The 22,177-nt window shown below is 36.3% G+C and overlaps 4 protein-coding genes across 5 annotated transcripts; 2 read left to right on the forward strand and 2 right to left on the reverse strand.

The window, feature by feature from the left end:
* Nucleotides 1-1,288: 1,288 nt before the first annotated feature.
* LOC100233061 (MLO-like protein 10) lies at nt 1,289-8,810 on the forward strand. Its single transcript, XM_002276572.5, has 15 exons — nt 1,289-1,720; nt 2,833-2,890; nt 3,026-3,240; nt 4,000-4,116; nt 4,818-4,878; nt 5,022-5,110; nt 5,680-5,754; nt 5,830-5,918; nt 6,675-6,724; nt 6,847-6,887; nt 6,963-7,136; nt 7,324-7,359; nt 7,471-7,538; nt 7,858-7,918; nt 8,207-8,810. The coding sequence occupies exons 1-15, from the start codon at nt 1,583-1,585 to the stop codon at nt 8,624-8,626; spliced, it is 1,692 nt and encodes a 563-aa protein (XP_002276608.1). The 5' UTR covers nt 1,289-1,582; the 3' UTR covers nt 8,627-8,810.
* A 240-nt stretch (nt 8,811-9,050) lies between these two features.
* On the forward strand, nt 9,051-10,221 carry LOC100260977 (RING-H2 finger protein ATL80). Its single transcript, XM_002276503.5, has one exon. The coding sequence runs from the start codon at nt 9,365-9,367 to the stop codon at nt 9,911-9,913; it is 549 nt and encodes a 182-aa protein (XP_002276539.1). The 5' UTR covers nt 9,051-9,364; the 3' UTR covers nt 9,914-10,221.
* Nucleotides 10,222-11,129: 908 nt separating this feature from the next.
* Nucleotides 11,130-14,210, reverse strand: LOC100266179 (uncharacterized). 2 transcript variants are annotated; one of them, XM_002276401.4, is made up of 6 exons: nt 13,894-14,210; nt 13,567-13,627; nt 13,000-13,135; nt 12,550-12,877; nt 12,010-12,138; nt 11,130-11,907 (listed from the first exon to the last, which is right to left on the reverse strand). In XM_002276401.4, the coding sequence occupies exons 1-6, from the start codon at nt 13,973-13,975 to the stop codon at nt 11,432-11,434; spliced, it is 1,212 nt and encodes a 403-aa protein (XP_002276437.1). In that variant the 5' UTR covers nt 13,976-14,210; the 3' UTR covers nt 11,130-11,431. The 2 variants fall into 2 exon arrangements, with proteins under 2 accessions (XP_002276437.1, XP_010652909.1); XM_010654607.3 differs by lacking the exon at nt 13,567-13,627 and having other exon boundaries at nt 13,894-14,000.
* A 331-nt stretch (nt 14,211-14,541) lies between these two features.
* Nucleotides 14,542-19,611, reverse strand: TMT3 (putative tonoplastic monosaccharide transporter). The gene is made up of 6 exons (XM_002276337.4): nt 19,347-19,611; nt 19,120-19,264; nt 18,256-18,822; nt 17,013-17,959; nt 15,514-15,701; nt 14,542-15,320 (listed from the first exon to the last, which is right to left on the reverse strand). Exons 2-6 carry the CDS (start codon nt 19,196-19,198, stop codon nt 14,873-14,875), a joined length of 2,229 nt encoding a protein of 742 aa, XP_002276373.1. The 5' UTR covers nt 19,199-19,264; nt 19,347-19,611; the 3' UTR covers nt 14,542-14,872.
* Nucleotides 19,612-22,177: the final 2,566 nt, after the last annotated feature.

Raw genomic sequence — 22,177 nt, forward strand, 5'->3', positions numbered from 1 at the left:
TGATTTATTGCATAGTTGCCAGCTTTCTTATATTCGATTCGTATCTGAATTGAATACTTAGTCAATGGATAAAAGAAAGGGGCAGCAAAGTCTTACGTGGGGGTGAGGCACTACCATCTTAACCAGAATTTAATATATGATAAAGGGGTAATTAACAAAATATATATTTAATTTTTGTAGGGAAAAAAAAAAGCTTATAAAGTACTTTTAAAAATATTTGTTTTTATAAATTAAAATATGAATAATTTTCAACTTTCACATGAAACCATTTTTAAGTCGAAAAGATTTTTTAATAAAATTAATTAAATAAATATAGAAACTTTTATCCAAAACAAAGTAAATTTTACCTTCTTGAAGGTAAAATTTTATTAGTTGGATTTATACACTTAGTTAAATATCTAATTTTTTTTTTTAGAAAAATGCTTATTAACATAAAAAAAATAAAAAATAAAAACATTTTTATTGCCCATTTGGGATGATCCTCGATTTTTTATTTTAATTTCCAAGTCGGTATACAATATCAATAATTATAAAACTATGTAAAATGTTGAAGAAAAGTAATAAAATATTATATTTAGTGTGCCTTTAATAATATTTTTATTTGGAATGATTTTAATAAAAATGTTTTTTTTTTTAACTTTAACCCGACACCCAATTTTTCTTCTAAATCCAGTTTCATATTAAAAGGGTTTTATGAAAATATTATTAATGTTTCATTCAACATAAATAATAATGAGTTATTTGGTTAGAAGGGCTATTGAAAACTAAAATTGAAAATCTAATCATCCATATATTTTATCATATTTTAATAAAAATATCCTCAAAATAATATTTAAAATAATAAAAAAGATTTATATAAAAATGGGTTACTCTTAAATAAAATATTTGATTCTTTGAATGACTGCTAGATGGATGAAGATATGAATGAGAAAAGATTCCATAACTGTCGTACATGTGCTTTCATCTCATGGGTCTAAATTTGACTTTCTTATCGCAGCCCTCCAACATCTTTTTAACACGGCCCAAAATCGATGGCGTGATAGATGGGATTTACATATTTGTACCACTTTCTAAATAAAATATTTAAAAATACATATAGAAGCAATTAATCATATATAAAATAATTATTTTAATTGTCACACGCATGACGCAACGGGTGAAACCGTGTCACTGTGCTTTTTTTTTTTTTTTTTTTTTTGTGTTTAATTTTATGTAATAATTTATTCGAACGTTTCAGGAAATAGAATTGAAGTTGACTTTTTACAGAAAGAGATGAAAATAAAAAAAATGGGAAGCGGTGGGTGCGATGGGTTTTGAAGAGCGTGTGGAGTTGACAGCATTGGAAGCGTTGGAGAGGTTGTGGGAGCTTTCAGCGATGCTGCGGAACGGGAAAGCGATGGGAAGTGAACGGATGATCAGCAGATTTGGTTTTTAGTTGTGGAGGCATTATATTAGGGAAAGGGAAAGCAGAAAGCAGAGAGATAACAGGGAGCTTGATTTGTGATTGAAAAAAACAGGGAGGGTGTGAGCAGTGTTTGTTGTTTTTTATTGTGTGTGGGTGAAGGGGGTGGTGGTTGTGGTAATGGCAGGAGACAGTAGTAGTAGCACCTCGGCGTCGAGGGAGCTGGATCAGACGCCAACATGGGCGGTGGCGGGGATTTGTGCGGTTATGATTATCATTTCTATTGTGTTGGAGAAGGTTCTTCATAGAGTTGGGAAGGTATCTTCATGACCATCAACAGAAAAACCCTTCAACTGAACTAGGATTTTTTTCTCTTGAGTTTATGCTCCGTTGCTGTTCAGATGATCTAATGTTGATTTAATTTTAGTTTGGTTAGTTTGGATGCCAAGAAAGGGTGAAACCCATCTCTGGACTGGTCCTAATGCAACCTTTTGGCCTTGCATAATTTTATTTTCATCTTCTCTTATTTTTCTTTGGTTTCTTGGCACCCACATGGACCTTTTGGCCCCATTGGATAGGGTTTTTGCAGAAATGGTTGGTACTTTTTTTCTTGATGTTGGTTTATCTTCTCGAGTTCACTACTAAAACGTACTGGGCTAGGATGCAGAGTGAAAAGGAAATTGTCGATGAATTTTAATTTCTGGGGTTTTTCTTTCAAGTTGATTTCTTCTCTTTGCATATGCATAAATTTCATTTTCTTTTCAATTGTAGAACCAATTGGTGCTTTTGTTTCTGGCTGTCCTTTGGCTGGCGGTTTCTTCATTTCTGCAAGGGGAAAATTTTGATTAGTGTAAAAAAGTGTTGGATGTCTATATTGTGTTTGCATATGTTTTCCACTCTGATAGTGATTGATGATGCAAGTTAGAAAATCTGTGTGGTGTTCTTCGTTTCTTTTTGGATGAGCTGATTGTGTGTTGTTCTTCATTTTGTTTAGGATGAACTGATTTCAAAACTGTGTGTTTTGCAGTGTTTCTCAATTTCCATACCCTATGTTTGGGTCTTGGAAAATTTGAGGGAAAATGTAAGGAAAAGTAAATATATAAAGAATAAAGAAAAAGAAGAATATAGATTTAAAGTTAATAAATTATTTTTACATGTGTCTTCAAACTCATTACACTTATTTTTCTTCTTTATAGAGATTCAACTATATGAAAAGGCATAAGTTTCTAACTAATTTTAATTGTATTTGATGTTTTTTTTTCATATTTTCCACATTAAACCAAATGTGAGAAAATTATTTTCTTTAACATTTTTTCCTTGTCTTAGTACTTCCTTGGAACCAAACATAAGGTTAAGGTTTGGGTTTGTTGTTTCCATGATATTGCTTTCTAAGTCCTTATTAACATAGTTTTTATTTGGCTTATTGTCAGTGGTTTACAGAAAGGCGCAAGAGAGCTCTGTTTGAAGCTTTGGAGAAGGTTAAAGCAGGTGAGAATCATGATTGAACGTTTCTAACTTTGTTTTCTTTGGATATCACACTTTGTTCCATTTCTGTGTTTTATTTATTTAGAATCATACAAAGTTAGTGACCTTTTTACGAAATTTTTGACCCACATATTGCAGAGTTGATGGTCCTGGGTTTCATTTCACTACTCCTGACTTTTGGGCAGAATTTTATTGTCAAAATCTGTATTCCTGAAAAGGCTGCAGACACTATGCTACCATGTCCCTACAATGGTGAGAAAGACTCAAGTAGTGAGACTGAAAGTCGCCGGAGGCTTTTATGGTATAACCATAGGCTTTTAGCTGCTGCTACCTACAGTTCTAGTTGCAAGGAGGTGGGTTGCTAAGTAATTCTGGGATATTGAAATTTATCAAGTTGATAGACATTTCTTCAATCAACAAATTCAACATTCCAATGTGTTTCAGAAGCTTTTTATTTTGATTGTTGGATGATGGTGTTGGATTTAATGCAATAAAATTGTTGTGTGTGTACACACACACACACACACACAACATTATAGATGAATGTTGGACATTAGTGAGATTATAGATTAATGTGGAGCAATAGCAAAGATTATTGCCTTGGAGGAACACCATAGCAATTATTCTTGTTACCACATTTTAGTCATAGTCATGTAGAGCATCGGAATGTTAAAATTTTCAAAATATATGATTGCCTATGCAAATCCTAAATACCCTTTTTATAGTTTTCTTTTTTACCTTTTTGACAAACAAATTAGGATAAATGTATTAGAATGAACACCTAACAAGGAAGGGGGCGCAACACATGTACATAGGAAGTAAACAAGCATCTCATGACAATATACAATTTCTAAGACTTCTACTTAATCAACAACTCAAATTTCACTATAATTCATTTGACATTCTCTAACCCAAGCTCCTGTACTTCCACCTTTCAATAACTGCATTATCTTGTTATTGGAGTTTCAGGAAATTTGATCTTTCTAACCATTTCTTTTCCTTTACAAATTTCCAATAAAATCTTTTTTTAATTGCATTGGATCACTTTATCTGCTAAGAAAATGGAATTTTATCCTCCTCATTTCATGAACTAATCTGATTCTTTTCAACAGGGATATGAGCCAATTATATCTGTCAATGGATTACATCAGTTACACATACTCATATTCTTTTTAGCAGTCTTTCATGTCCTATACAGCGCTATCACAATGATGCTCGGGAGACTGAAGGTAGTTTGGAACATGAGAATTTTTTTTATGTGCTTTGTTGTTATACTTATGGTATGCGATCTATATGCATATATGCAGTAGCTTCATCTTCTGATGCCTTTCACCTGATCTATAAGCCAGCATGATTGGACAGCTATAAATTTATTGCAATTGCATTGTATTAGGATGGTCAAAATAGTAATTCAACCCCTGAATTTCATTTTCCCTTGGTTACTGATCTTAGATTTGGTTGTTGTCCAATGGAAGACTAGAATGGTTGGTCTTAACTATAATTGTATTCTGTTTTGACTGAAATATAGTGTAGCATTCCTACAGGAAATTGGAACTAGGAAGACCATATGTTTCAATTTGTTTTCTAATCTAGGGGTTCTGCTCTGTTTCAGAAATATTGGCTGATTGTATCTGACTGTTGATAGTGTCAAACCCAAAAAAAAAAATAAAAAAATAAAAATGCTTTAGTGATCTAGAACTCGTATATTACATGCTGACATGGAAGCAACAAACCACAAAAGAAGAGTAAACCATGGTCTCAAACATCTAAAGAGGCTTAAAGGGGAAAAAATGGGCCAGATGCTGGCATTGAATGGCCTGAACTGACCCAAAACCAAAGTTTGTTTTCAAATTTATTTCCTTGTCAACCCTAAAAATTTTGCTTTATAGTGAATACCTGTTAGTTGTTTGCTGAAAGCTGTCTTATGTAGATTCGTGGCTGGAAGCAGTGGGAGGAGGAGACTTCAACCCATGACTATGAGTTTTCCAATGGTACATTGCTGAATGATATCTAAAAGATCCATTCTTTATTTTCTAGCTTAGCATATGAAAATCCTCAGTTTTGAAAATGGATCCAGAAAGATTTCCTAACCCCCCAAATTACTGATGATAACTGGCTTTATCCTTACTTGCAGATGCTGCAAGATTCAGGCTTACCCATGAGACGTCTTTCGTGAGAGCACACACCAGTTTCTGGACCAGGATTCCATTCTTCTTTTATGTTGTAAGAAATATTTCATTTCCTTCCTTTCTTTTCTTTTTATCTTGTTCTTTATGTAAGATAGTACACATTATATGATTAAGAGGAAGGTACATATAACCTCAGATCAAGGAATTGAATATGCAAACAGCTTGCTCACGTATTGTGCATAGCTAAAATGAGGATATTGAGATGAAGTGCAAGACATAAAGATAGAAATAGAGGCAATAATTTTCTGGAGTGGCCTGCATCATTAAATTAGGAAAAGCTGAGAACTCGCCTAAGATGGTTTGATCTTGGGGAAAGGAGATCAACTATTGCACTAGGAAGAGGGAGTGATGTGGTTTTGGCCAATGCGCACGAAGGGGTTGATGGGAAGGCCGAGAAGATTGTGGTTGTGGAAGAAGGCATTCAAGCATATAAGACTTGATGGCAGATTTGGCCCTAGACTGGGATGGCAAGAATAACTGATTTAGCAAACCCTTGATTATGGGGACAGGATTTGTTGATTGCCTTTAGTATCTCATGCTTTTAGTAATCATGCTTATCTGTGATATATTCCACTTGATAATTAAACTATCCATCTCTTTCAGGGATGCTTCTTTCGACAATTTTTCAGGTCTGTTAGTAGGTCTGACTACTTGACATTGCGCAATGGGTTCATCACTGTGAGTTTCCAATTGTACATTTTCAGTTTCTCATGCTGGTTGTGTTCTCATTTTCTGACAATGCTATAATTACAGGTCCATTTAGCGCCAGGAAGTAAATTTAACTTCCAAAAATATATTAAAAGGTCTTTAGAAGATGACTTCAAGGTGGTTGTGGGGATCAGGTAATTTTCTTTTATTTGCCACTCTTCTTCTTCTTCTTCTTTTTTCCCGGATGTATTCTTTGGTATATTATTATGGGACAATTGTGTTTTGGACTTAGTTGGACCCAAAAATTAAGTTTTGATCCATATAAGTTCACTATTTAAGCCCAAAACCTAGAGGAAGTGTGAAAATTGAGAAGAAGGATATGAAGTTTTTATCTTTCAAAAAATGACCTTTATTGACTATGAAAAAAAAGAGTAGAAAAATATTAATTTAGATATTATTCCTTTTGCAAACCTCAATAAAATTTAAAATAATTTAGTGATTTGGAAAAAAAATACACCATTTTCCAAAAAAATTAAAATAAATTATTATTATTTAAAAATCAAACATCTTGGAAAATATATATTTTTAAAATTGTGTATATAAAAAATAACTGAAAATATGTCAAATTTATTTTTTTTAAATGATATATTTTTATAATATATTTTTAAAAAATTAGTTTTCTAAAAATAATAAATTTTCAGAATAATTATTAAAAAAAAAATTAAGATAAAAAGGTTTCTTAAACATTATGGTAGAAAATAGTTTTGAAGGGTATATTAATCTCTTCATATTTTATATTATCTCCATCAATTATGCAACTTTTATAGGCCAAATCTTAATTTTTGGGCTGGACAATTGTTGCTGTTATTATTTGTGATTTTCAGTAGCCATTCTTACCTAAATTAATTTGAAATAACCTTTCCTCCTTTATGTCTTTATGATGCTGGCAGTCCTGTGTTATGGGCATCGTTTGTGATTTTCTTGCTCCTAAATGTTAGCGGTAAGCCACTCTTTCCAAAACAAAAGAAAAAAAAAAAAAAATCATTTCCAAGTAAATAATTTTGTGTTTCCAAATTGAAACAAACTTCTTTATTGCTTAACAAAATATTTTGCCCCTTTCAGGATGGCAGGCAATGTTTTGGGCATCCATAATTCCCTTAGTGGTAAGAAGTTTTCTCTGGAACGTCTTTTCCAGGTTAATATAAAAAATCAAATCCTGACTGTTTAACCGGTTGCAGATAGTCTTCGCTGTGGGAACAAAGCTTCAAGCTGTTCTTACAAAGATGGCTCTTGAAATCACAGAAAGACATGCAGTGGTCCAAGGGATTCCGCTTGTGCAAGGCTCAGACAAATATTTTTGGTTTAGTTGGCCTCAGTTAGTTCTTCATCTTATCCATTTTGTTTTGTTTCAGGTACTGAGCAGCACCTCCATACTAAAATGAACTAGTTCGTAAATTTTGTAAAAACTTAGCAGAATTCTTTGAGTTCAATGTCCTTGTTCATTGACTTGCTTGTGTCATATTTATGTCACTAATGAAAGTAGAGAAAGCTACTTTTCTTCCACTAATGGCTATCTAATTGACTTTTTGGTGCATGCAGAATGCGTTCCAGATAACATATTTCCTGTGGATATGGGTAATGAATTGTTCCCACTATTTTCAATTATTAACTTTTTGTTTTTTCTCTTGACCAACTATTTTAATTATGGCCAACGCCTAAAAATGTGAATTTTTTTTACCTGTGCAGTATTCTTTTGGGTTGAAATCTTGCTTCCATAATAATTTCAAGCTTGTTATCATAAAGATTGCTTTAGGGTAAGTCTTTGTTCCATAATGTTTCTCCAAATAATATATACAGGCTTTTCAAACATGGGTATTAATTCTTTTAACATGGTGAGGACACAAGCGGATCTGCCTTTCAAAGCTGCAGTATTTTTTTACATTTGGTGGGAATCACTTTGATACCCACCATAAATTTGATTGGGCTTGTTGAAGATTTTACATGTCGATATCACCCAATCATCCATCATCCGACACTGGTCATTCCAGGATATAGATAGTGGCACTATATAATTAATTTGATCAAATCCCCAGACTGGTGAACTAATGAGGTGAATCTTTTTTGCACTGGCAGGGTTGGGGTGCTATTTCTTTGCAGCTACATTACACTTCCACTGTATGCCCTTATAACTCAGGTATCGTCATTCTGCTAAGTGTTTTGTTTATGTACACTGGCATTCTTAGTGGATTAAATACAACTCATTGACAATTAATGTGTTTTTTGGCAACACAACTGAATACTCTCATGCTTTCAGCAATGGCCAATCTTCTCAATAAATACTGAATCACATATATTAGGATCAGTATCATGGGGAAGCCTTATGTTGCTATTTCATAAGTGAAATGGATTCTTTTTTTCTTACTATTTCTGCCAGTTATGTAATGATTGAACTGGATGATGATGCCATGGTGGGAACTTGCAGATGGGTTCAAACATGAAGAGATCGGTATTTGATGAACAAACATCCAAGGCCCTTAAGAAGTGGCACATGGCTGTGAAGAAGAGGCATGGGGGGAAGGCAGGAAGGTCCTCTACGCATCAAACCCTAGGTGGAAGCCCAACAGCTTCAATGGCTTCAACAGTACAGATGCCCGGATCTGGACACGCACTCCACCGTTTCAAGACCACCGGTCATTCAACCCGCACATTCACCTATGAGGACCATGAAGTGTCTGACTATGAAGGTGAACCAGAATCACCAACCTCATCCACAACCAACTTGATAGTCAGAGTTGATGATAGTGAGCCAGAGACTGAACCTGTTGTATCCCACCCTGAACATGACACCAGCGGCGAAATTGAGTTCTCATTTGTCAAGCCTGCCCCGCAGAAAGGGCCATGACAGCGACGGTGGTTGGGGGTGGGCAGTGGTAGCTTCACTGCACTTTTTGTTTACTTCGGATTGTAGTCATTTTTGTTACTTACATGTACTGTGAGCCCATAATGTAATTCTTCATGAGCTAATTATTGCATTGTATTTTTGTACATTGTCATGCTTGTTCATAAAACCCTAGTTTCAGATCTAACTTCTCTCCCCAACTCAGGTTCAGTGGTTATAAATCCACCCACTGAATGATCTTAGTTGGCTTCAACTTTCTGCAGAAGAGTGCCTTCAATTCTCCTCCCATCTTGCTCTTCATTTCACTTATCTCATTCATGGCATGGAGTCACCTCAGTTCTAGATGAACTGCTTCTCTCACCATTTGTATGTTATTTTTCAATGAAAGAAGGGATACCAAAATTAGAAAGGAAGATAAAATCAGTCTAAAGGCCCAGCAGAACTTGATAAAATCATATATTTTGCTGTCACGTGATATCTAGATTTTATCAGTTGCAAAAAATATAATATCTACATTTTATTGAGTGCCACAGAGAAAAAAAACGATGGGCGATCAAAATCGACCACGTGGCAAAAATATCCCATTTGTTTGAACCTGCCCATTGGAATTTAATTATACACCCAATTTGAAGTTCGGTGACTTGTAAATTATAATATATATATATATATATATATAAAGAGTAAAGACAACCGCATTTGGAAACTACCACTTCTCCATCTCTCTCTTTTCTACTCTTAGTGATGACTCGTTCTTCAAGATTCCTGAGCAGCTGGAACTCATCGGCAGCGGAACCCCCGGAGGCAGTGGAGGTCGAGTCCGATTTCGTCGTGATCCTTGCGGCGCTGCTATGCGCTCTGATATGCGTGGTGGGTCTCATCGCCGTAGCTCGCTGCGCTTGGCTTCGGCGGGGCTCAGCGGGAGGGGCGCGCGCGTCGGCCACGCAACCGGCGGCGAACAAGGGGCTGAAGAAGAAGATCCTTCAGTCGCTTCCGAAGCTGACCCACGACGCCACAGTGAGCGGCAAGTTCGCGGAGTGCGCCATATGCTTGGCGGAGTTCGTGGAGGGTGACGAGATCCGAGTTCTGCCGCAGTGCGGGCATGGGTTCCATGTGTTGTGCGTGGACACATGGCTGAGCTCCCACTCCTCCTGCCCGTCGTGCCGGCAGATACTGGTCGTCACCAGGTGCCGGCAGTGCGGCAAGTTCCCCGCAATTTCCGGCACGGCAACGTCGGACGCGGAACTCAAGGCAAGGGAACAGGGTACTGCTGATAATGGGTTTCTACCATAACCCCATCACGATGTATTTTCCATTTCTCCTCTAGACCCTCACCATGTACAGAAGAACTGCCCCATTTTCTCTGTGCTTCTTGTATTTTCCTCATCTTTTTAGGGTTTTGTTGTGGTAAGAAAACCGACTTTAATGTCGCGACCTCTGCAAAATTCTTAAGCCCCATAGCTGAGTTGTAAAATTCTAATGGTGGGTGGGTTGTACTGTTTCGTTAACACATGAAGCTGCAGCAGGTGGCGCATGAGTGGAGTAATAATTCAACTCTGCGGCATGTGCAATCATCCAGATCCAGTACTTATTTTTCTCTATTTCCTTTGTTTTCTTCTCAAGGTTGCGGAAAAGTTTTCTTATCCGACAGAAAGATTGTTATGGTGTTTTCTGGAAACAATTTGAAAATTTGAAATAATATAAATACATGTTATCAAGATAATAAGTCAGAAAAAAATTATTTTTCATTAGCAAAACTTTATTCCTGAAAAAAAATTAAAATATTCTTAATGATTAAAAACTGTTTTAACTTTACCAAACAGACACTCTGCCTTTTTAAGTAGACTGAGGGGGAGAGCCGGAGAGGGGTGGAGGAGAGGGGTATAAGACAAATGATGGAAGGAAAAGAAAAGTAGATACCCTGTCTTTATCTACTCATTTTACCCAAAGGAGTGGAAAGCAAATGGAATTGAAAATGAGCTGAGAGGCAGCCATGTTATCTTCAAACTTTTTATGGGTGCTGAGGTGATACCCATCATCAAATCCTAGGATATCCCTTTAGAAAAAGGTGAAAATATCTCAACCCAGTGAAAAGGGATATTTTTTATTCATGGTTAAACGTTCCCTGATAACTCAAAAGGAAATAATACCTTCTCCATAACTAGGTCAACTCATCTCCTACCTTCATGGCTTGCTACCTGGGTACTCCCTTCCTGCCTACCATCTTTCCAGTTCATGTGAATTTGGAGAAAAAGGGAAAAAGGAAAGCCCATAACTTGGGCTACTTGTATTGCCATTATCAGCATCCTACCCACCAGTGGTATCTCTTCCGTGAGGAAATTCCTGTTCTATACAAAAATACACGAGGGGCCCTGCAGATGAACACCAAAATAGAAGGATGATTTTGACCTGAATTTCCAGTATGTGTTGGATACATTGAATTTTAATCACAATGCAATAACATATGATTAGAAGATGGTGACTTTGGGGATTTTGTGTTTTCCAGCAATGCAAATGTAAGAGCCAGCTAGCTAATTTCCCATTCTCTAGAGCAAAATGTATTTAAGACATATACCTGAATTTCCAGCTATTTTCCTAAATCAAGGCACAGCCTCATGGATTCAAACTCAAAACAACTTTCTACAGTAAAACAGAGAAGCAAAAGGCAAAAGTAACACAAAATTTTCAATCACCATGTGTTTCAATAAGGTAAATGAAATTGTTCATCACCTCCCTCTGGATAATTTAATGAACGGCCATGAGCAATTCCCATTTGGAGCAGTAAGTTAATCTTCATAGTAACATCTGGTTTCATCCATCAAATCCCTCTTCGTCACTGCCGTCCCCAAACATGGTAGCCATTTTCATGGCAAGATTTGCAGCCATTTCCCTCCTTTGAAAATCAGGCATCAACCTCAAGCTGTCACGCATGTTCCCAATCTCAGACATCAACTGTTCAAGATCTTCATATTTAAGGTGTTTACCCTCATCTACCTCCACAGCTTCATCAGTTTCATTCACTTTGGGTACCATCTCCCCATTAATCTCTTCCTGTGATGGAGCTGTTGATGTTGAGACTTGAAGCTCTCTTGCATCGCCTCTGTTTTTCTTCTCTTGATCATGTTCTTCGATTTCAACATTCTGAGTGAGTGATCTGCTTGTACTTGTGGATGCAGTAGGGCCACTTGCAGACACCCATACCTCGTCTGTGTCATCCCATGGCTCAGCTGAACCAGCAGAGAGGATTTCATACTCAATTTCATAATCAGATTCTTCTTCTGACAACTCTGAACAGACCAGATGAAATCAATTAGCTCGCTGAATGTAGAGCTAAAGAGTAAAAGGAAAAAAAAAAAAAAAAGACAGGCAGAGAAGATAGCATCTAAAACCTTGGTTTTCAGGCAATGATGGTTCCATTATCTTATCACCAGATTTCAGGGTCATTCCAGGCCACATATGAGCAGAAAGTGCACCCAGGATTCTATCAACTCCTTGTGAATCACCATTAACTGACAAACCTGTCATGAACAGCCAGTTTATATAAATGGATGACCGAAAAAGGAAGAAAAATGGAACTCTTTCCAAGACCTAAACTTTGTGGGAGAATAGTGTTGAAGGAAACTAGAGTTTAGAAAAACCTTCCAGTTTAACTAGAGAGAATTTTGGAACAAACAAAAAGCTGCAAATAATGTAAAGCAAAAGTCTGCATATGCAGTGAGAACAATATGCCTAATCTCCATTTCTGAGAAATTGAGCTTTTCTTGATAGCCCCTCTGTTATTCATTGTACAATCGTGATTTTGAAAGTTCTACTTCTCAGCAAAGGACATCATATTCCTCTGTTTTGTATCTCTCATTCACTTGCAAGATAAATGCATGATAAGTGAGACCCAACTATTTGTCAACTTCAATGTAAAATAAGGGCCTTACATTTGTCAAAATCGGCGTTGGATGCACAAGCTTCAATGTATTCAATGTTGCGTTCGCTGCACCACTCCAAACATGACCTGCTTATCTCCCATGGTGATTCTTCATCCCCTAACAAACTACTTCCTTCAGTTTCTGATATTCCATACTCGGAGAACTCTAAATAAGGTTCAGCAGACAAGTCACCAAGCCGCTGCAGTCGTCTTCTGTACTCCACATGAGCTGAATGGCCTGGAACAAGATCCACTTTGTTCCCAACACATAATAATATGTCAAAATTTTGAATATCAGTGTGAGAAACCCAATCTTGAAGTGCAACAAAAGATGACAGCTGCAGGCAGAGCCATACAAGAAGACAGCGTATCAGCCACACAAAAATTATAAACTGGCAGTTCCCACAAAACTAATTGAAGCTTTCACAAAGAATTCAGAAAGCAATAGGATAGGGCTAACATCATTCATGTCGAAAACCATGACCACAGCAGCCAACTGGTCAAGCATTGGCAGGTTCCCTATCGAAAACCCTTCATGAAGATGGGCCATCCATACTGAAACATCAGCTGTATAGTACTTTGTGTTGATAGTCCACCTGTTAAAACAAAACCCGTAACTGCATTTTAAAAACTGTTGGAATCATATGTTACATATTCCAATTTGGCAATGTTTTAGAAAAAAATTCTTAAAAAAAAACTGTTTTCGATGGCAGTTCTCAATTGTTTTTAGGAACAAAATTATGTTTGAGAACACAAATATGAAAAAGAGTTTTATCAGCTTATTCTCTCCATAAAGGTACCCCAACGTTTATGTACCGTATAAAAGTTTCCAAAGTATCCTCCATATTTTGAATTATTGAGCAGAAAACTCAATAAAAAACAACTTAAAATACCTCAATCGTTCTAAAGAAACAAAGTGTTTTCAAAATAAATTCTCAAAATCTCGCTTTCAAAACTGTTTTCTTTTTCTAAAGTACAGAAAACCTTTTTCAAGAACAGTTGGAGAAGCTACCCAGAATTAACATACCCATGAACAAGAATTTCAGAAGAGGAATCAGCACCATCTTCAAAATCCACAGAAAGCAACCCTATCACAAAGAAATAGTTTAAATTTCAATCTCTAACATGTAATGGGTGATTTTCCATGTTCTCTTTTTTTTCCTTTTAGATCTTCCCATCTCAGCCCACCATCTAAATCATAATTCACCGTAACAATTTCCAGAAATTGACCCATAATCAATAACCATTTCGATGAATTAGGGTATCGATAGCAAACAGAAACTATACCCTAACTTGTAACTGAAATTGAAATCAAAGCCCTTAATTGATTGAGAACAAGAAGAGAGAAACTTACGGGAGAGGAGAGTACGTTTACCGACGGAGGAGGATCCGACGATCAAGATTCCGGGCGTCTTCTCCACAGATTTCGCATCCATTCTTGTTGTTAGGGTTCGTTGTTTCTGAATCAACCACCTTCACGCCCAACTTCCCAGATTCTGTTTGTTTGCACAAACCTGCTATCCCACCCTCGAATATCTACCTCCGCCAGTGCCCCAAACAGACCTTTTTCTTTGCTCTTCTTTTTCTTTTTTCAATCCTGTCTTGTAATAATGAATTTTGGATGATATTCATTGCTTTGCATGTAAGTAATGTTGATTACGTGATGAAGTATGTCTGGATGATATTTTTTTTTGGTCTAATTTTAAATATTATTTTTTGGATATCCAAAAAAACCCATTTATTTTGTTGTTTAATTATTATTATTATTTTTACTATTTTTTTTAATATATTTAGTTTAAATTTTTTAATGCCATGTTTTTAAAATTTGGGACAAATTATTATACTATTTGCTTCTATTTTTTTTTTTTTTAACACATGTTAAAACCTCCTAGGAGTATAAGTATTATAAATGTCAAATAAAAATTTACAAAAAAAAAAAATAATTTTATTAATATATATTTATTTAAAAATTTCAATTCATTGAGTTTGCATAGGAATGGCCTTTCTAGTGATGACTGATGAGGTTCGTCATGGATAAATTACCATCAATTAATGCTATTTAACATCAAAGAATGCTGAGCATAGTTCCGAGTCTGCTTTCAAATGCCTTAGACATGATCAAAGAAAGAGGAAAAGCACCAAGACAAATAAAAAATAAAGCTGTTAAGCTAGCATCGGCCACAGGTTTGTGACTAATGCATTAATGTCGGTCTCTTTGAAGACCTTCCTCTATGGTAATTGGAAGTCCAAGCACCCTTCAAATCTTAAAACACAACCCGGCAGTTCCAGGATGATTAGAACTGACCAAAACCTCGATTCCTCGGATGATGAAGTCAGTTGTTCTTGGCATCAGTAGCAGCCTGCTTTGCACCCACAGCAAAGAACTCTGAAATGACTTCTAGGGGCATGCCTTTTGTTTCAGGAACCTTCAAGAAGACAAAGATCCAGGAGAGGATGCAGACGATGGCATAGATGCCGAAGACTCCAGCAAGGCCAACAGAAGAGAGCATCACAGGGAGTGAATAGGTGACAATGATGTCACAGATCCAAAATGTGAGAGCGCATACAGCAATGCAGAGGCCTCGAACGCGGGTTGGGAATATCTCTGAGCAGAGGATGTTGGGAATCGGCCCAAAGGCCATGACGAAGCAGCAGAAGTAGACCACAACGCTAACAGTCGAGATTATTGCATGAACAAGAGAACCCATGGGAATGATGTTGCCAAGGACTAGTATGATGAGTGACAGTAACAGTATAGGTAGCGTCGTCAGCAGCAGCCACCTGAGGGTAGGAAACAGAAGAAACAAAGCAATGCCAATCAAGAAGAAGAAGCAGAGCATGAAGAAATAATAAGCAGGGAAGGAACATTGAGATACATTTTTAATTTTTTAAGTTGGGAGGCAGAAGCTTCATAACGTTGGTGACAGAAATGAAGACAGAGAGTCAAGGCTTCTTATATGAAGAAGAAAATTACCTTCTACCACTTACATCCATTAGCCTCATGGCAAAACCTATAGAAGGAAGCATCAACAAGGTTGTGAGACCACTTATGAGCAGCGATGCAGATTCCGAGCCAATGCCCATATTTGACAGAAGAACTCCAACACCTGCTTGCTCAAGAATCTGAGGAGTGTAGTAGAGAACCCCATTTATGCCAGAAAACTGCATGGTCAAGAAAATTGCCCATAAGAAGCAAGCCAGGGAAAAAGGGTGTCAAATCATTTAGTTCAGTGAGCCTTAAGAACCAAGTACATGATAACAGCTGCTTGCAAGTATAGAACAGAAACAGCTTGCTGTGAGTTCTAAAACTCGTACATAAAGACACGAGTACAGAAGATCATGCCATCACCTGGCTGACCTAGGTAAATAATGGGTCAGGGAGGATCATTAGGTTGTTTTGGGTTAATAACCATCATAAAACTTTAAGCAAACCCTTATGAAAACAAATCGCAGAAACCTTTAACCTTCTGCTAAACTAGAGCACTAGGATCACAGAAATAGATTAGGGGACAGGACAGTTTCAGAATTCACTGAATTTTGTTATGCAGCATGATTTATAATGAAGAATCAAATAAAGTTTCTATGCACAAACAGAACAACTTTGGCCTCGTTGTATCAGCGGAAGCTTCAATGCCACATGTTAGTGCACAAAAATCAGGGTAAAAATCAATTCACACAAAGGTTCACAACCAACCGTACGTTACATTCACAGATTAAAGAGAATCAATCCACCATACAATAAAAGACTACACAAGATAGAGAAAAAACAAATACAACTCCCCAACCCAAAACAATTTCATGCAGTTCCACTCCTAGTATCTGTATCATGAACCTTAAGCCATGCTCCATCTTGAGCTATGCTTTATTGGGTGTTTCCTACTCTTCCCTACATCTCTATCTATCTTGTATAGCCTTTACCAATTCATCTAAATGTCATAACTTTTTCCTCCTCATGTCTTAGAAAACAAGGACATATCCGTGTGATTTTATTTTACTAAAAGTAATGTACATGAGGCGCCTTCTAACAGGCCTAACTGGGAACATGATGCATGGCTAGGGAGGACAAAAGTTTGATATTTTAGAGGGTCAAACAAAAGCAACAACATCCGGCATTTTGATTCCCACAAGAGAGCATAATCATCAAACCTACATACCTCTCTCTCAAATGCATGAATTTTCAATCAGGAGGTTGGTCATATGTAGTTTCCTTCTGAGTCCCCTGTCTCAAAAATCCCTTAATATGTGATTAGGTATGACAGAGGATGGAAAACAGTTTGTTATCACATCCTGGGCATGTTCGATGTCTCTTAGAATTGCAAACAACTCAAATTTCAGTAAGAGAAAATATGACAAATCATCACAATAGAAAAGGACTAAAACATATTAACCTCCAAATCACACATGAACAGTTTTGGATTATTTAGATTCAAATTCAACTAAAACAATGGGACTTTAAGCCAAACATAAACTTACCTGCTGGAGTATTTGAATTCCCACCCCAACAAACAATGCACGCTTGATTCCTGGTTCAAAAAGATCTTGCCAACTTGGTCCGACCGCAACAGACTCTGCTGGTTGAACCATTGCTGGTCCAATTGGATGCTTGTCCTTGCCACCCTTGGAATAAAGCATAGACTGGCTTACTAGAGCAGAAGCCTGAACGAATCCACCTTCTTCGGGGGCATCAGCAACGGGAAGTGAAGCAACAGACCCACGCCGAGACCCAGGGGCATCCTCTGGGTGTAAATAGATTCTTTGAAGTTCTCTTTCCTTGTTCCCATCTTTGCCTCTCTTCTCAGACCATTTCCATGCCAGTTGCCAACCTCCACCAATCCCCATACTACTGCCTGCTTCGCCAGCAGCTCCTTGCATGAGGCTGCTGTGCCGTCTCATATTTAAGATGCTGCCATTGGCTGCAGGAGGGACCATGTCCTTTTCTGTGCTAGAAGTTTGACGAGAGAGTAATGGACTCCGCAAATTGTCATCAGATTCCCCACCACCATCAGATCCATAGTCCTCACCATCCCTCTGAAGGCTCTCCTCATCCCACTGTTCATTTTTATCTTGATATTCTGCCACACTAAACATGCTGCCCATGTTTGGAAAAAGCATGCTGCGCATGCTTCCCGTCTCAGGGAACTTTTCATGGACACTGCCAAAGAGAGTGACAAGAGGATCCATAAGAGGCACACTCTGGTTTGCCATGCTTCCATGGCGGCTCACTAGTCCCAGAGTACTCTGGCCAGTGACAGGTCTGGCAACCCATGAGAGACCCTGTTCAGGCCCATATAACTTGATTTGATCTTTCTCTGTGCTTTGTTCTTGGTTGTCAGCAAGCTCATCTGCAGGGCCAATCATGTATTCTTCAATAGAAGTGTCACCCCCAACTCCAAGACCTTCAACCAGCAAAGCCATCTCACCTGTAGACCAAAGGAGCCTTGAAGTATCAATAAAACTGCTGGATCTGAAATGATGTTTGTTAGAGGCATCAAAATGGAGGATCCGAACTACTGCTAAACAATCAACCATATGTTAGACAAAACACCAACTCTGGTTATGGTAATTCTCTGCCTCGTAGGATTACTAATCACATATCAACATGCATTTAACAATTGGTACTAAACTTTCAGTAACTTAAATCTTCAATTCAAATGGCATCCATGCCTGCAGAATACTGAATGGTCACTAATAAAAGGTGCCAAATTAATGAACAAACCTGCAACATCTTCCCTGCCACGCAATCTCTGCAGTACCTGTTTAGCCTCAGCCATCCGCCCTTTACTCACAAGCCACCGTGGAGATTCAGGCAAATAAAACACAGTTAATGCAAAATAGAGAAGAGAAGGAATAGAAAGAACCCCAAGCATCAATCTCCACTTGGGTGAATCCATCAGTGACATCCAAAATACCATACAGTATGACAAAAACATCCCACCAGAGCCAGTGAACTGTGGAAGAGTATTTAGTAGTCCCCTTATTTCAGATGGGGCTGTCTCGGATATATAGACGGGAACAAGAGTAACTGCCAGACCAATTCCAAATCCATCTAATAGCCTTGCCAAAAGCAGAACATAAACATTGGGAGACCACAGCATTACAAGGCCACTGAGAAAATAAAGAACAGATGAGATTATCAGCATTGGACGCCGTCCAAGCCAATCTGCCACAGGTCCAGAGAATGTTGTGATAGCAGTGGCTCCAATCAGTGACATGGCTACAATCAGCCCTTCTATAGTTGGTTCTGTTTGCAAATGAAACTCCCTTTTGATGTAAAGAACAGCCCCTGCAAAAAGATCAGACCTTTTAATGGATCCTTGTCCTTTTCCCCTTTTCTCGAAAGGGCTAAAAATGAAAAGATACACTTGAAAAATGAAAAACAGATCATCTCCCAAATGGCAAACAAACCACACTGAAAGCTGCATAAAAGGGGTTGTTGCTGTCGGTATGATTGGAAAGCAAACCCAGGAAAATAAAAAAAGAAAAGACAAGCAAATTCCAAATCCCATGTCCACATTTTCTCAGAAATCAAACGGAGATCCGACATTCTTATCGACACAAACTCTGTGTGAGATGAACACACCTGCAATAGTGGCATTATCCCACCCCTGCAGCAAGTTCCCTATCGCCGCAGTAATCGCTACCAGCACAGCTCCGTTCATCCTGATGCGATGAATCGACCCAGATACAATTCAGATCAAAAAGGAAATCTTTCAAAGCCTCCGAACCTACAAAACAAGCATCAAGAAACACCCATCATCACCATCTCTCACACCCTTAACCATCAGCAAGAGAAGGAGAAAGGGATACCTCTTCAGAGTGAAAGTGCATGAAACCATTGTCTACGTTGGATGTCCTGTTGCAGAGTTTTCATTATTAGCATTGAAAATGTTGTTTGTCTATTAGGAAAAAAAACAAAAAAGCCAATGAAGAAACGATCAGAGATCTGAGAAACAGATCCTACAGCCTAGCAACAATCTTCGGCTTCAAAAAAACCCAATTTAATCCCCCAACACCCATCAAATCTCTCAAAAAACTACCTGTCCCATGCACACACCTTCCAACTCCCCCAGGTCTTTCTCACCCTATTATTTTTATTTTTAAATAATAAATAATGTATTTTTAATACAAATAATTCTTTTTTTTTAAGTGAATTATGAATTTTCATCAAACCTTGGTGTTTCCTTTTTTGTTTTATTGGTAATGAAGAGGGCGTTAAAGGGCATTGTGGGAGAAAAAGACAAAGGTGAAATGAACTGTCTTTGCCTGGCAGATCTGTTGTGGTTTTATTTTTCTACTATATTGATCTAAGCATATACTTGGAATTTGGCACCTAGGGACAACACCCTGGTGACATGGTAACCATTTTTTTTCTATTTTATCTTATGGTTCCAAGTGTTTTTTTTTTTTTTAATTAATACCATCTTAGGGTTAATTGGGTCCATGAATCTTAAATATTTGCAATCTCAAATATTTTTTTTACTTAATTTTAAATAGAATTTAAAACTAAATAGCACTTAATAGTGTTAAATATTAAGTTATTTATTTTTTAAAATATTTTATTTATATTAATTAAGTATTAAAAAATAAAAAAAATCCAATATATTATTTTTAAGATTTAAAAAAAGTTAAATATTTTGTCTTTTTTCCTATCCAATAAAAAATTTAAGATATAAATAAGAATTTAAAATACCAAAACAAGTTACTAAAACGGTTGAAAAAATTAAATAATATTTAAATGTAAACCCAATTTACCCCCAACCAAAATTATAATAATATAATCAAAGTTGATGCAGTACTTCACCATTTTTTTTTTTTTTTAAGTTTTCATTTTCTAACAAATGTAAAAGTTCTTAATTTTCTAAATAAAATTATTTTAATTTTTTTTATTTTATTAAGAAGCTATTTTAAAAGGTCATTATAAAAATTAAAAATAATATATATATAAGTAATTAATTAACTTTATTGTGATTTTTATATTTATTATAAATTACCAATTAAATCAAACTCTAAACTAATGAGTTGATTAATTAAAGACTAATGCATAAACAACATAAATAAATATAAAAATTTAAATCTCAATTATAATTATTTTTAAAAAAAGTCAGTGTAATCTGGACCGTCCAATTGAAGGAGACAAGTCAAAGGATGATGAAAGGTGATCAGACCGAGGAATTTAACGTGGGAATCTAAACGTGTCTGAGGAGAGCCAAAAAAAAAAGGAAGAATTATCTTTTGGGGGTAGATGGGCCTCTAAATTAACAAAAGGTCTATATAACTCTTTAAATTGAGTTGAAGGATATAAAATAGTAACGGACAAATATACCCTTTAAGATCACATATAAAATATTTTATAAAATTAAGTTAAATAATTTTTTTTTCAAAAATACTAAACTAAATAAAAGTAGTTTTCAAAAATATTAAATAAAATAATTTTTTTTCAAAAATATTAAATTAATTTTTTTTCAAAAATATTAAATTAAATTAAAGTATTTAAAAAAATATTAAATTAAATATTTTTTTAAATATTAAATTAAATAAATTTATTTTTAAAAAATATTAAATTAAATAAAAGTATTTTAAAAAATATTAAATTACATAAAAGTATTTTTTTAAAATATTAAATTAAATAAAAAATGTTAAATTAAATAAAAGTATTTTTCAAAAATATTAATTTTTTTTCTCAAAATCAACAAAGGGCATTTTTGAAAATACTGAAGGATGATATCCTTCAACTTAATTTCCATACTTTCATTGGGTCTTGGGCTCAATTTGAAAAGTTACATGGACCTTTTGTTAATTTGGGGTCTATTTACCCCCAAAACATAATTCTCAAAAAAAAAAAAAAAAAACCACACGTGATTAATGTAGATGTCTAACCTGGAAATTCACGTTGATGTCTAAAACCGGCCGTTATATCATGTGTCAGTTGGCAGTTATTTTCCTCTTTTACTCAATAGCTCTGCTTTTCCTCTTTTGTCCTTGCCATTCTCTCTCCTCAACTTTCCCTTTGTTCCCAAAATACCCCCACACCAATCCCCAATTTCTACAATATTTGGTGCATCCCACATGCATATGATAAAAATTTTGTGCCAAAATATGGGTCACAAGGAAAGAAAATTTTATTGTGAATGGTCATTAGTGAGACCTAAAATATTGTGAGGTAACCCTATACTAACTTGGATTTTCCATATTATTTTGGAAAATGTACATTATGGTCATTTGATGAAGAGAAGTGGTGACCCACAAGCCCATTTTGGTGGTGGGGTTAGGGCAAAATATGTGCAGTGAATGGGCAATTTTGGTTAAGTGATCATGGCTGCCATGAGTGTATAAATTAATAGCCAGTATCCTTACTATTCTCACAAACAAGAAGAAGCCCCTGGTGAAGAACCAGTCTCACGTCATCCTTCTTCACCTCCTTAATTTTCAGATTTCTTTCTATATACTCAATTTTGGATTTCCTTCTCCAAATCCCTCTCCCCATGAAACCTCTAGATGATTCTCATCAACAGTCTCAATACCCTCCTCCCAAAACATCACCACATCTTGTATGTGATCAAGGTGGAGGTGAGGAGTGGGGGTGTGAAGAGAAGAGGCTGTTTGACAGTGCACAAGCGGAGCTTGATCCCAATTGTCCA

Source organism: Vitis vinifera, chromosome 7 (genome assembly GCF_030704535.1).
Source record: "Vitis vinifera cultivar Pinot Noir 40024 chromosome 7, ASM3070453v1".
NCBI classification, from domain to species: Eukaryota; Viridiplantae; Streptophyta; class Magnoliopsida; order Vitales; family Vitaceae; genus Vitis; species Vitis vinifera.

Bases quoted from the DNA above. Each gene is read 5' to 3' on its own strand.
- TMT3 (XM_002276337.4), bottom strand. From the start codon at position 19,198: ATGAACGGAGCTGTGCTGGTAGCGATTACTGCGGCGATAGGGAACTTG. The intron at 18,823-19,119 runs GTGTGTTCATCT...ATCTTTTTGCAG, and splicing joins GGATAATGCCACTATTGCAG to GGGCTGTTCTTTACATCAAA. The intron at 15,321-15,513 runs GTAATTTTCTTC...TCCTACCCTCAG, and splicing joins ATGGATGTAAGTGGTAGAAG to GTGGCTGCTGCTGACGACGC.
- LOC100260977 (XM_002276503.5), top strand. From the start codon at position 9,365: ATGACTCGTTCTTCAAGATTCCTGAGCAGCTGGAACTCATCGGCAGCG.
- LOC100233061 (XM_002276572.5), top strand. From the start codon at position 1,583: ATGGCAGGAGACAGTAGTAGTAGCACCTCGGCGTCGAGGGAGCTGGAT. The intron at 4,117-4,817 runs GTAGTTTGGAAC...TGTCTTATGTAG, and splicing joins TGATGCTCGGGAGACTGAAG to ATTCGTGGCTGGAAGCAGTG. The intron at 6,725-6,846 runs GTAAGCCACTCT...TGCCCCTTTCAG, and splicing joins CTTGCTCCTAAATGTTAGCG to GATGGCAGGCAATGTTTTGG.
- LOC100266179 (XM_002276401.4), bottom strand. From the start codon at position 13,975: ATGGATGCGAAATCTGTGGAGAAGACGCCCGGAATCTTGATCGTCGGA. The intron at 12,139-12,549 runs GTAAGGCCCTTA...TGTTCATGACAG, and splicing joins CAACGCCGATTTTGACAAAT to GTTTGTCAGTTAATGGTGAT. The intron at 11,908-12,009 runs GTTTTAGATGCT...TGGTCTGTTCAG, and splicing joins ATCATTGCCTGAAAACCAAG to AGTTGTCAGAAGAAGAATCT.